At 37.9% G+C, this 13,432-nt stretch overlaps 1 protein-coding gene across 3 annotated transcripts in view; it reads right to left on the bottom strand.

Moving 5' to 3' along the window:
* The window catches only part of LOC102792422 (proline-rich protein 5-like), a 40,573-nt gene that overhangs the window by 22,426 nt on the left and 4,715 nt on the right, over nt 1-13,432 (bottom strand). For 2 of the 3 annotated variants that reach the window (XM_006782253.3, XM_035915205.2), the window contains exon 2: nt 1,307-1,437. In XM_006782253.3, the coding sequence (XP_006782316.1) occupies nt 1,307-1,425 (119 nt within the window). In that variant the 5' untranslated portion in view covers nt 1,426-1,437. Of the gene's footprint in view, nt 1-1,306; nt 1,441-13,432 lie in introns of all 3 variants that reach the window. The other variant, XM_006782252.3, reaches the window with a different exon arrangement.

The following is a 13,432-nucleotide window of genomic DNA, read 5'->3' as shown; positions in this document are numbered from 1 at the left end:
ACAGAAAAGGTAAGATTAAAAAAATATTAGCATAAATTCTAACGTGAAGCATAATTTTGGTCTTCTTTTGCTTCTTTTTCAGTGAATTTTGGTTGGAGCGTGATAAAACTTGTGGTTTTGAAATATCCGTGAAGACTGTGCTTTCAGCAGAGACATTGTTTGTCCGTGTAGATCCGTGTAAATATTACTGGGTGAATGTGGGAATCCGCACTTTGTGTTGACATCTTTTCGCAGAATCTGTCTACCTGTGTTGATTGTTTGTTGTTTTACATGTGTTTGGTGGTCATAAAAATGGTTTTGTGAGATTCTGCCATTTCTCTGGATACCAGTTGCTGCTATGTTAAGTCTATAGTTAAATCACAGACCTGGCGGCACAGCCCATGAACCCCCAGGGACAAAGGGGCTCAACAGATTATTTAATCAGCTATCTGTTAATCAAAAGTAAGTAAGTAAGTCAGTTGTTCCTGCTCTGGCTGCAAAAACAGGAATCAAGCATTTGCAACAACCGGCAATGACTCTTTCATGTCGCTGTGGAAGAACTGTGGCCCACTTTTCTTTGCAGAATTGTTTTCATTCAACCACAAACACGACTAACAAAGGTTTCAGGAAAATGGTCAGTCTGGAAATAAAAAAAGACTTGTTATCATGATAATAACTCTAGACATAACCACGCAGCCCTCATTAGGCCATTACCAATATAGATTAAATCACTAAAATCAGAAGCTAATCAGATATGAAACCAAATAGAAAATTTCTAACCTCTGAAACTTTCAATATAACCTCTTCTTCTCTTATTATATTTTTCTGTTTTTTTAAAACCAATGTTTATACACATGACAAAACATACCCCAGTGCTAAAGGTAGAACAAAGGTAAGATAATATCTGTACATTGTGTTTTGGGATTATGGAGTCGTGCAGTCTAGAACTGATAACGTCTGATATTTATACCAATGAACTGAGCCAATGTAGTGCTCCATTCAGGCAAATTCTTGTTATATTCTGTATTCCAGCCTGACTTGTTAGTATATGTGGAAACTTCTAACTGCTGCCTATTTAAAATTTTGAAGTGTAACAGGTCAGTGCAGGCCCTTTGACATAAATTACCGACTTTGAATAAAAGGGGAAGATGAAATTTGCTGATGGAAAAGTGACTTTATAAAAATACTAAATTACAACAGAACAAAAACACTTCAAATTTTAGCTTACAGTCACTTTCGGCTTACTTTGGTTTTAAATGTAAATTAAATATGGATCACAAAGATCAAGCTAAAGTACTGTGGGATTTCTTGTTTGAAGTCAGCTCACCTGTTCCACACAGTGATGTTGGAGATCTGTAGAGCAGGTGTGCTTGCATGAAAACGGGTAAGGTCTGACAGAACTGGAGAGCTCATAAATCGAGGTCTGGGACGCCGAAAAGATCCCATTATGGAAGCTGGCTGCTGTAGAGAGAGGGAAGCGCAGCTGAATAATCAGCGTACTAAAACACAGTCATCATTTTAGAAATATACAAAACTGATCTCCTTGGAGACAGGCATGAATCGGAGATTAAAACATTCAAAGGTGATGAGTGCATTTAGCTGTGGTTGAGTTGCACAGTAATACTTGTATATACAACTGGAAGATTGCATTGTGACTTTGCTAGCATGCAAAGGAGGAAGAAGGTGAAAGGTGCTGCAGCTAAACACCACATCTCTTTGAGGTGCTGAAAGTGGAGAACTTGCATGATGGATGATCAAATAAGATTAGGCTAACCAGGATATTTTGATAATTAGGGATGGGTATCGAAAACCGGTTCTTATTGAGAACTGGTTCCCACTATTTCAATTCCTTGGAATCGTTTGCCATTTTTGCAAACGATTCCCTTATCGATTCCAGTCGCCCCGAATGATGTCACCACGTTGCGGAGCGTCACTTACCTGGCAGGAAACACGGTGCCTAACGCTCAAAAGTTTGATTACACTTTACGAGAACGGATGACAACAGGGCAACTTGCAATACTTGCAAAGTAGATATTTTATTTAAGGGAGGAAACACTACAAATATGCAAAAGCATTTGCTCACAAAACACGCGATGACCTTGAATGAATGTCGTGATTTTAATTCTGCTCCGGACTCGTGAATCTCAACCCAGCAGCAACGGTAACGTTTGCACGTCCTCTCCCGTTAATGCGGCAGGTAAATAATCAACTAACAGTGCATATTATGTTAGCGCGATCTGCCTTATTACAAAACCTGCCATTACTGTGCATTTAGGTGACCATGATGAGAGAGACAGACAGAGTCTGGCTCAGATGCTGGCAGTTATTGCTACAGTCTACCGGTAGTGTCTCCTTTCAGGCCAGGATAGACGAATGTCACCGAGCAGTGACTAAGTTTGTGGTCAAAGGCTTGCACCCATTTGCCACAGCAGATGCCCCCGATTTTCGGTAAGTGAATGTGTTTAATTGTAGGCAGGGAGATTACTGGATATTCTTGTGTAATTGCTACAGAATAATTTATGTTATACTTTGTTATTGCTACAGAAGAATATTTATTTTACATTTACATTTTTTTTTTTCTGGGGACCCTGTGACACCCCATTGAAGAGCTGTAGGCTGTGGATCTCTTAAGATCTTACTGTTGGGTTTGTAAGGCCATGTTACTCCTAAATTTCTATCTTGTTCAAAGAGAAGATATAAAACAAAGTTCTAAGCTAATCGACCTTAGTGTTCTCCTTTTTTAAAAAGAATCAATAAGAGAATCGATAAAGAATCGAATCGTTAAACAAAATTGAAAATGGAATCGGAATCATGAAAATCTTATCAATACCCATCCCTATTAATAATGTATTATTATGTTTATCTTGATTCTTTCAAGTTACATACAGGGAATACTCCCCTGTTCTAGGCTGCTTTAACTTCTGTTGATAGCTGATGCAGCAAAGCAGCTTTAGCTGCATCGGATTTATTTAGAACCAGAGAGACAGACTTCTATCAACCCACAGCTTCCTGTGCAAAGATACAAGATCAGCCTCTCTCTATAAAATGCAGATCTCCAGGTACTCTGCTTTCCAGAAACTACACAGACTTTCTTTCATTGGATGTAGTCCTTTTTTGTTGGTGACATGTCTCTCTTTCTGTACAATTTTCCACACATTGTACAAATCAGTTTCTTGTGCTATGACTCATAGTGCTTCTTTTTTGGCCTTAAATATGACCCCAAAATGAGCCTCTTGTGATTCACAATTAAAAATTAATTAACAATTAATTAACATGATGACCAAGAACCAGTCTGCAACTATTGACCTACACTGCAGGTACATGAGTAAGGAACCAATGCAACAGGAAACACCTGGGCATTTAACCTGTCAGTTCTTTGAAACTGGGCGCAATAAACACAATTATTTATCAGAACAGTAAAAGGCATGACAACAATTCATCTAGTTATATGAATAATTCAATTATTAAAAAAAAATCCTACACAAATATTTTGGTTTGATGATTCATTTAACGCGCAGCTCTATAACACGCTGATGTTCTAAACGATGGCAACACAAGCAATTCACCCAGATTTGCAAGTAAGAACAGACCTGCAATAGAACTGTAAAACTGTATTGAGGAGCAACATGTAAATAAAAAGTCTGACAACAGTTTTTCAACAAAAACACTGACAACTAAACATCTAAAAAATCCTTCACAGTTCTGAAGAAAAACGAAAATCTGAAATCTTGGAAATCAAAATTAATTTCAACCAGGTTTATGGGGAGACAAAAGCATGAAATGGAGAGAAAAGAAGCATACCACATCATCTGTCAAAAATGGTGGAGACAATGTTGACACTGGCATGTATAGCTGCCAAGAGAATTACTGACCTAAAGCGTAGTGCAAAAGCAACCCAAGAGTTTCTCAGAACAGTGACTTGAGTTACTCTTGAAAAAAAAAAAGTACCTGGTACTACCACCTAATGGAAATCCCTAAATAGCTGCAGCTATTTAATATTTTAGTAATCGACAGTGTCATCAGTGCTGCTCTTGTGTTATCATTCTTTTAGTTCAAAAACTGGAGACTGCATTGTCCTAATGTTGTCATATATTTTAGTCACAAGCCGCTCCGTGATATGTCTCAGGTCTTTTTTTAGTGGAAAATGCACTTGCATTAGTTGTGCATTAAAACGAAACATCGAAAAAAAAAAAAAAAAAAAAAGCAGTAGAAATTAGTTCTGTCAGCGTTAATCTCATTAAAATGACGTTAACGCCATAACAGCATTAACGTGGCAAATCTCCGTTAGCGAGTTACCACGGATCGCCCGTGCGTGGGGCTGCACGGCGTCAACGTGCAAACGTGCTAACAAGCTAACCGCGTTTAGGTATGCCGCGTTAATGCCGTTATGGCGTTAACGTCATTTTAAAGAGATTAACGCTGACAGCACTAGTAAAACTGTATTATAATTTCCAGTGCGAAATTATAATAAATCATGATAAATCATTGCTGTAGCTACTGTGTGGGATGGAGCACTATTGCAAATCCTTCATCCCTACAGCAGTCAGACTGCACAACTCCCACACAGGGAATATCTACACACTGTACATATAAATATATATATTATATATATCTGTTTATCTTTTGGTAACCTTTTTGGCTTTTTTTGTTTGTTTTTTAAAATTGATTTAAATTTCCTATTTATTTTTCTAATATAGGTCCATTTCACTTTTTTCTTCCTGAACCTTACTGTACTACTAACAAGTGACTTTCCCCAGTGAGGGACAGATAAAGTCAATGTCTAAAACTCCCTTTTCAGTTACTGAAGGCAAAGAGACTCACAAATAAGGAGCAACTGAGCATGGTAGCAGTGAAGGCCTCATTTCAAAGGTCTCAAGGAAAGAAATGCCACATTTGGTGATCGGGCGCTTACTTTTAAAATCTTGTTTTGTCCTCTGAAAATCGAGGACTACAGTTCAACTTTACTTCCATAGTGCCAAATCACAACAACAGTCTACAACTCCTCTGCAGTTGATGCAATACTTTTGGTTTAACTCTTTGAAATGACGCTGAAACTCTGCACTTCAGTCTTCACTGTTTAATCTAAAATCCGCTGTGGTGGTGGTACAGAGGCAACATCACAAAAACTCTATGACTGTCCCAATACTTAATAATACTAAAATTAACAGTCCATCACTTGTTTTATTTTAACATCAAATTTGAGAAAAACAAACAAACACATTAACAGAAAGAAAAAGTGTAAACATTTCCCACATGTGTCTGAAACATAACTGTTTTCTTTGAAATGAAGTCAGTTAATAATTATTCTGCAAAGGAATCAGTTTCTTTCCCTTCTAAAATCAACACAACTATACTTTTAATTTTGTAAATATGGCTGTCACGTGTAATCACACTTACACACCCAGGAAATGAAAAATATAGCTTTCCCCAAACGCGAGCTAGTTTCATAGTTGTGTTCAGCGAAAGAGTAATCAGGGTTATGGTTATAAATACACAGAAAAGCAAAGGACTTATCTCTAACCTTTGGTCAATGAAAATTAAAATTACCCAGAAAAGTTTGGGTTTTGGTATCAGTCTGGTGTCTGTGTATTAATCTCTATCACCATGTGAGAAATGATTTAGAACTGGTTGTGTCACCACTGGCAGCAAGAACTGAAATGAATCATGTGTGATAACTGGCAATGAGTCTTTCACATTATTCATTATTGGCCTACTCTTCCTTTGAGTTTTAATTCAGCCATATTGGACAGTTTTGAGCAGGAAAACCATAATGAATCTCTTCTCTGTGGCAGGTTAGGTTAAAGCAACAGCAGTGACACAAACAAGAGTCGCTCACACTGATGATTGTTACATTTATTTTTGAAATGCCCACTAGTGACACAAGACAGCTACATGTAAGCATGGGTCTGCAAATCTTTGCATATAAACAATGATCTAACGAATGCACAAACATACCAGGCACTAGAGCTGGGCGATATATCGAGTTTTTAAAAAATATCGATATATTTTTATACGAGATATAAGATGTGACAATATCCTTTATATCGATATAGTCTATGTTACTTGTGGAGCCACAAGTTTGCCTCTCTTTCGTCCACTTTTGTCTTTACGCAACATTACTCGGCCTCGCCTCTCCTTCACTGAACACAACTCCCCCTCCTCCCCCATCGCTTCACCTGCAGGAAGCGACAAGATGGACACGGCAAATCTCCGTTAACGAGTTACTGCGCATCGCCCCGTGCGTGGGGCTGGACGCCGTTATTTCATGGTTAGCTAGCTAACCACGCTAACGAGCTAACCACGCTAACGAGCTAACCACGCTAACGCCATGCAGCCCAGAGGCGCTGCACAGCCTAAAATCCTTTCATTTTCTCAAAAGTTGACAGCGCGCCTTATGTATGAATTCTGGTTGTGCTTGATGGCCGCGAACAGATTTTATGTGGAACACAGCGCTCAGCAATCTGTCAAAAAATGTTTTAGTACGACTTTGGTAAGCTACGGTGCTGCACCGGTTGATGGATTTTCAGAGCATTACGGCTACCGAGGAGCCTCGCGGAGTGATACGTACTGTGCTTCAACGTAATATTACCCTACTGTGTATAAGGACCATAAAGGGCACCTGTTAAGAGACGTGGTTACGAAGAGGATTTCAAACTCAATGCTGTGAGTCACACAGTAGAAGTTGGGAACAGAGCAGCTGTGAAATCTGTCTTTGTTACTGTGCTCAGCGTCTTTTAGTTTACATTTTGACTGCACAATTGTGAGCTTTTTGTTATGCACAAAAACAACATTGTTTTCTTTTATTTATGGAGCATTATTATTTAATAAATGCTCATAATTTATTTTTGAGTAAATTTTATGTACATCTATGCTCTATGTTAATAAAAGTGCCTGTGTGACGTCTGGGACACAGCTTTGACTAAGAACTCTCTTTTTGTTCTTACTTTATGGCTTTAAAAAAAAAAATCGAGATATATATCTTATATCGCCGTCCAGGTAAAAAATATCAAGATATGAATTTTGGGTCATATCGCCCAGCCCTACCAGGCACTGGTTAATGACATGCAGTGCTGTAAAACAAACCTAATGTCAGTGTGGTTCACGATCCATCACAATTCACAGGTTACTGCAAACAACAAATATGGCCTTGACCTTGATTACAGTTTGGGTGGAGACACATTAGATGATCAGTGTGTGTAAATTTAAATTAACCTCTGACCAATACTGTAAGAGGAATAGTGATTGTTTTCAATTGTGAATGAAAGGACGAAAGACAGCAACAAACAATGTTGCCATCTTTCATCCTCTGCTGTGGTAACTGTCATATTCCCTATTTGTTTTCTACTCAATTGCTACTACCATGCTTTCTACTTGTATGTTAGAAAATATGGGCGTTCTTTCACTACTCATTAGACTGACTTTCCCCAACCAAACACACTTAAGCTTACAATGTAACATGCATCTCTTACCCAGTAATCTGACATTAAATGAAATACACTACAGTTATCAATGAACACTTGCTTTAAACATGGAAATTATAAAAATTGTATTCAACGGCGACAGTTAGACAAATTGAACAGCAAGTAAATAACTAACTAAACATAACAAATGTTAGAGAAATCTGCTTACGTCTCATTCAAATATAGCTCACTTGGATGAAACATGGATTTTTATATCACCAAATACTAGGGCTGTGCGATATGACCAAAATCTCATATCCCGATATAATAATTCTATCGTCCCGATAACGATATAAATCACAAAAATGTAACATTTTCTGTAAATTCTGTGAATCTCGGGCAGCTCGACTTGCGGGAAGTGTTTCCAGCTGCACGTCATGTAGCTGGAGTCGAGTGTTTTAACCGATGCATGAAACGATACATTTTTAGACATAAGTTGTAACGGCCGACGTTTTCTTTGTGAGTATTTATTACACGGCGTGCTGCGGGGAAAAGCCTGTTCTAACGTTTGAGTCTAAGGTTTATTTTTTAGCACCTGGCGGCGCTTTTTTACTTCTCATCCGTAAATAATCTGCTCTTTCACGTGATTCAGTTTATTTTGAAAAGTCTCAACAGGATCTTGAGCTTTATTGTGAAAGGTTTATGTGGAACATAAACAAGCGGACACGCGATGGTGTTACCGTCGTTGTTGCTAATGACAACGCATAAAAACAGGCGCTTGTCTGTCCCTAGTGTGGTTATATTAAATAAAAGAGAAAGAGAACTTTAAGAAATCAATATAGCCACTACAGTGACAATCAAAACAATGAAAAAAATATTTCCGTAAACAGTTTATTTTGCAACACCACGAAACAAACGATAGCGTAAAATGAAACAATAGATGTTTTTATATCGTCATCCGATATATATCGTTATATCGAACAGCCCTACCAAATACCTTAATGTCTCATCTCGCCCAGGTAATAACAGGTCATTATAATGCCAAAACAAGTTTGGGGTTGGATTAAGGATTAGGGACACTTTTAAGGAGATTCACAGCAGTTTTCTACTCTACCTGAGCACTTAAAGCACTTTTTACAACTTTCCTCAGTAACCCATTCACACAACTATGCTTTCTTTTCTCTAAGTGCTTTCTATCTAACATTCACACACATTCATACTCTGAAGCGCCTTGAGGCGACTTTTGTTGTGATTTGGCGCTATATAAATAAAATTGAATTGAATTGAATTGATGGATGCATCAGAGCACAACTTAGGTTCAGTATCTTGCCCAAGGATAATTTGGTGTAGCCGGGGATTAAAACAGCCTTCTGATAAGATGACCTGCTCTACCTCCTGAGCTGTATCCCAAATACTCAACGTTTGACATGTTTGACCAAAAGAAGAACCAAATGGATAACAGCTTATCATCCAGTTACATGTGGGAGAGTGAGACGACATTCCAAATGCTTCGAAAAGGTGTGTGCCAGGGACCGCAGGTTGTGTGTGAGAGTGAGACCATCTGTGCACCGTTCACCACATGTGGTGTTAAAAGGATTTGTTGGCATTAACACACACGTGTGCATGCATACACACGCACGCAGAAGAATTAAAAAGCTGTTCAGTACAACTTGAGCTGTGCTGAATGTCTCTAAACATGTGTTACCCACAGTCAAAATCAACAAGCATCTATATTTGACGACATGATTCACTCAGGAAGAAATCTGCTGGGTGTCACTGTGTGCATAATTATCACCATGACAATCCATCTGGTACACACCAAAAATCAACCAAAAGGTCAACCCACCTCTACTTCACCAAACCTTCCATCAGATGCTTCCCCGCCGTTACATCTTATCAGTCTGTGATGTTGAGTGTAACTTGCATCATCCAACTTCAATGAATAAAACATGCCATAGACTTGGATGGTATCAAGATATTTTTATCTACACAAACCACCACATGTCAACAGAAGTCAGCTTTGCCTAATGGAACAGGCAACACAGTGAAGAAAAGTGGAAACTCCAAACATTAGTGACAATGCTACTGAAAAAAGAAATATGCCTCCGTCCATGCATTTTGGGCTGCAAACTCAATTAGGTTGAAGTAAAGATCATTAATAGTTCATTTAAAATAGGCTTTCACAATGACACCAAATCATAAGCTTGTGATTTATGTAAATAAATATCAGAGTCATGGTTCAGAGATATTTGTACAACCAACAGTTAACAACAAATACATTTCACCAGAAGAGTTACTGAAGATGCAGTTTAGCTGAATTGGAAGCAATTTTAGGACACAGTTTTGCCAGGTGCATGTGGCTTTTGATACATCTGGGTAGACTAACTTCCTGTTTCCAGTCTCAATGCAAAGATAACCAAGTGTTCATTACAAAAACAAACAAAGACATACCAAAATCCTGAAAATATAATGGTACTTATTCTTCTGCTGACCTACAGTGAAAGAATAGCAGTCAGTTTTCTTGTGCTTGTGTATTTGTGTGCAAGAGTTGATTTGTGCTAGCATGACGACTAATCCTATAACAGAAGCCCTGTCATGAGAAAGTACTCAGACTAATGCAATTACAAATCCTGAGAGTCAGAGAGAAAGAAATAGGCATGCTTGAGCCCACAAGACAACGTATATTAGTTAATTATCCAGCCAGAAGCCTGTTGATGGCTACCGAAAGCATCTTACGTGCAATGTTCTAAGGGACAAAAATAAACCAAATATTAGTAAGAAATTCCAAAATACATTCACATTTGTGCACAAAATTATTGATTTTTAAAGTCATTAAAGATGTCAACCTTTAGGGAAGACTGTGCTGTATCATATTGTCATAATATCTGCAATATACAGCTATACATTTTTACATGATATAAAAAATGTTAGCAATAACTAAAGCAAGATGACAAGCTAAAGTGTTACATTTTCAAGGGAAAACAGTACCTAGGCTTTTTTTTGTGTAACTTGCACAGTGTCATTAAATATAAGGTGTATCACTACCTTTCCAGTCAAATGCTGCTGCCAACACCTTGTTTCAGTAAATTCACACTTCACATTAGGAAATGGGCTATCATTGACAGTAGCTCATGAAAACAAAAGGATGGAAAAGGCTCCTAATTTACTTACACTTGTCTGCAAGCTGCCTGCATTTATAAAACCTTAGCAAACTTTCTTCCCTATTTTCTGTTACCACAAACCATGTTAAAGTTTAAACTAATATCACCCAACCCTACTGTTTGGGCTATGAAGCCAAAACCCAGGGATCCTTTAATAAATCACACTACACCAACCTCTGTCCAAGTCTAATTTAGCTAGATGACCTATATTTTTGAGACACGAAGTTCATCTGTGTAGATCTAGAAATCTATCATTGTGCAGGTTTTTTTAATCATTAGCCTGCATAGTTACACTGGGGAATCGAGTATGTTCCACTGAAATACCTTTTTTCTAAATAAAATTCAATCATTTCCTAGTCAACTTCTTACAGTCTGCCCCTCACACAATCATCACCTGTCTTGGCTTAATGTGGATCATCTCAACAGGTCTTAGGTGTTCCCACATTTTCTTTAACCGTTAGTCTTTCCAGATTGTCTACATGTAGTGAACATGGAAGCAGATCGAAAACAAATGTTGAAAGTCACACTGATTATGCACATATAGTTCTGGTCAGAATTTTATGTACACTCATCATGGGCATGAATGCCATGGTAATTTTGGGTTGGCTCCCTTAGACTTTGCCATTGTTCTAAGAATTGGTCAGTCTAATGAGTGCCAAGAGAAATCACCAGTTGTACTGGACATGATCACTAGCCAAAATTTAATAGGGCTCTGCCTCGTCAACTTAAAAGCCATCTTAGAATCTTCAGCACCACTTGTTAAAAGATTTAAGTAAGTGTATGTAAATATATCTATATTTTTCAGAATACTTTATTAATCCTGAAGGAAATTAGGTGAATTATTGAGCCTGTATCCATACTTTTGACACTGTGTTGACTTCTAAAAACTTCTAAAATCTAAAAGAAATTTAAAATTGTGCACCCAAATTTTGTTTTTTAAAGTAATTAAGGATGTATAATGTACTAACATTTCACTCTAGAAAAAGTATGGTTGAAGGAAACCATTAACCTGACACTCTTACCCAGGATGAATGCATTTAAACTTCTGACCACAACTGTACCACCAATGTCAACATTGTAGAGGGAGCAGCAGTTTCTCCCAGCAGAACTATGCACTCTGGTATGCATCTGAGGGTGACTCCAGGAATGTGACAAATAGCCAAAGTGTAAACCTAGATTTCAAATTCCCTGGATACCAGTCCATCCACGGGATAGAGCCCTCTGCATTGAGGAAGTCCCAGGGTTAACATATGGATGATCTAACAGTTTAGTGTTTACTACTTTGTGGTGTAAGGATGTCACCAGAACCAATACTTACAGAACCTTTGATACCTAAATTCTGAAGATGCAATGGTACGTTTTTGGGTTTTTTGCACTAAAGGCAGCATAAGTACTGAGTAGGTACTTAAGATACTAATTTATACTAACAATTAGTGATAATTGTTAATTATTAATTAAATAAATTTGATTATTATGCTTTTGCAACAGTAATGACACCGTCGGTACCAACTTCGCCTCCTCCATCTGACACATAACAAAGGGACTGCTGCAGATTTTCAGGCAGCCCCTCCCATCACCAGCAGCTGAAGACGTGAACACTAACTCACCAAACCTACACTAACACTAAACCACCATCTTGAAGAGTGTAAAAGTTTGAGGTCAGTAAAGTTCTTGTTTCAACAACAATTAATAATTAAACAGTTATCATAAATGTTAATCTGGCTGGCACCCACATTAATGTTACCAATTTTACTATTATTAGCCATCAGTTAAGTTATCATTAACTTAGCAGCTGTGGCTAATAATAATTTAATTCATTCCAACTTTATTTTATTTACATAGTGCCACATCACACACTACAATAATATGGAGAAACCCCAACAATCAAACGCCCCCCCCTAAGAGCAAGAACTTAGTGACAGTGTCACCTGCTGTGACCAACAAGGGGTGAGTGTAGGAAGAGAGAAGACACACAGTGGAAGAGAGCAAGATATTAATAGCAACTAATTATTAAGTGAGTGATGTATAAACACAAAGGTGAGTAAAAACATGTGACTGAAGGAGGAACAGCCCCCAGCAGCCTAGGCCTATTGCAGTGTAACTAAGGCCGGGTTCAGGGTCACCTGATCCATCCCCAGCTATATGCATTTTCAACAAGGAAAGTTTAAGCCTAATGTTAAAATAGAGGTAACCTGTCACTGAATCAAAGCTGCGAGCTGGTTCCACCGAAGCCTGAAAAGCCAGGCTTTCAGGCTTTCAGGCTTTCCAGCCTGAAAGCTGAAGGCACGGCCTTCTATACTGCTTTAAAATATCTTAGGAACAACAAGTAAGCCTGCAGTCTGAGAGCAAAGTGCTCTACTGGGGAGATATGGTACTATGTCTTTGAGATAAGATTGGTCCTGGTTATTCAGACCTTGTATGTAAGGAGTAGGAGTTTCAATTTGAATCTGGAGCCAATGAAGAGACACCAATATATAACGTTAATGTTGGAGCTAGACAGAAAAACATTATCACTCCTTCCCATCTGTAACATAAATACAGTTTTAACTTAGCAGAGTAACATTTATTTGTGTCAAAAATCTGTTACAGATCTCTTAAACTCTTTAACTGAAGCTGCACAACATCTGCCAGTAGATAGAAATAAGCAGTGGCAGTCTACCACCTCTGATCAGCAATGAAATATCACACCAAGTTATCAGAAGCACAGAAAATAAAGCTTTGTGTAGTATATTAAAGGGCAACCAAGTTTGTTTTGTGATGTGTCTTCCTTTTCCCCCCCAATTTGGGAAAACTATCTGATTAACTATGAGATAATTCTCTTGCTCTAATTCTAAAAGTGTTCTATTATATATACAAATAAATACACAGTATGGAACTTGTTCACTTTTAGAG

Source organism: Neolamprologus brichardi, chromosome 7 (genome assembly GCF_056152115.1).
Source record: "Neolamprologus brichardi isolate AB-2024 chromosome 7, ASM5615211v1, whole genome shotgun sequence".
NCBI classification, from domain to species: domain Eukaryota; kingdom Metazoa; phylum Chordata; class Actinopteri; order Cichliformes; family Cichlidae; genus Neolamprologus; species Neolamprologus brichardi.
The sequence above is the reverse complement of the archived record's forward strand: the minus strand, read 5'-3'. Positions and strand labels throughout refer to the sequence as shown.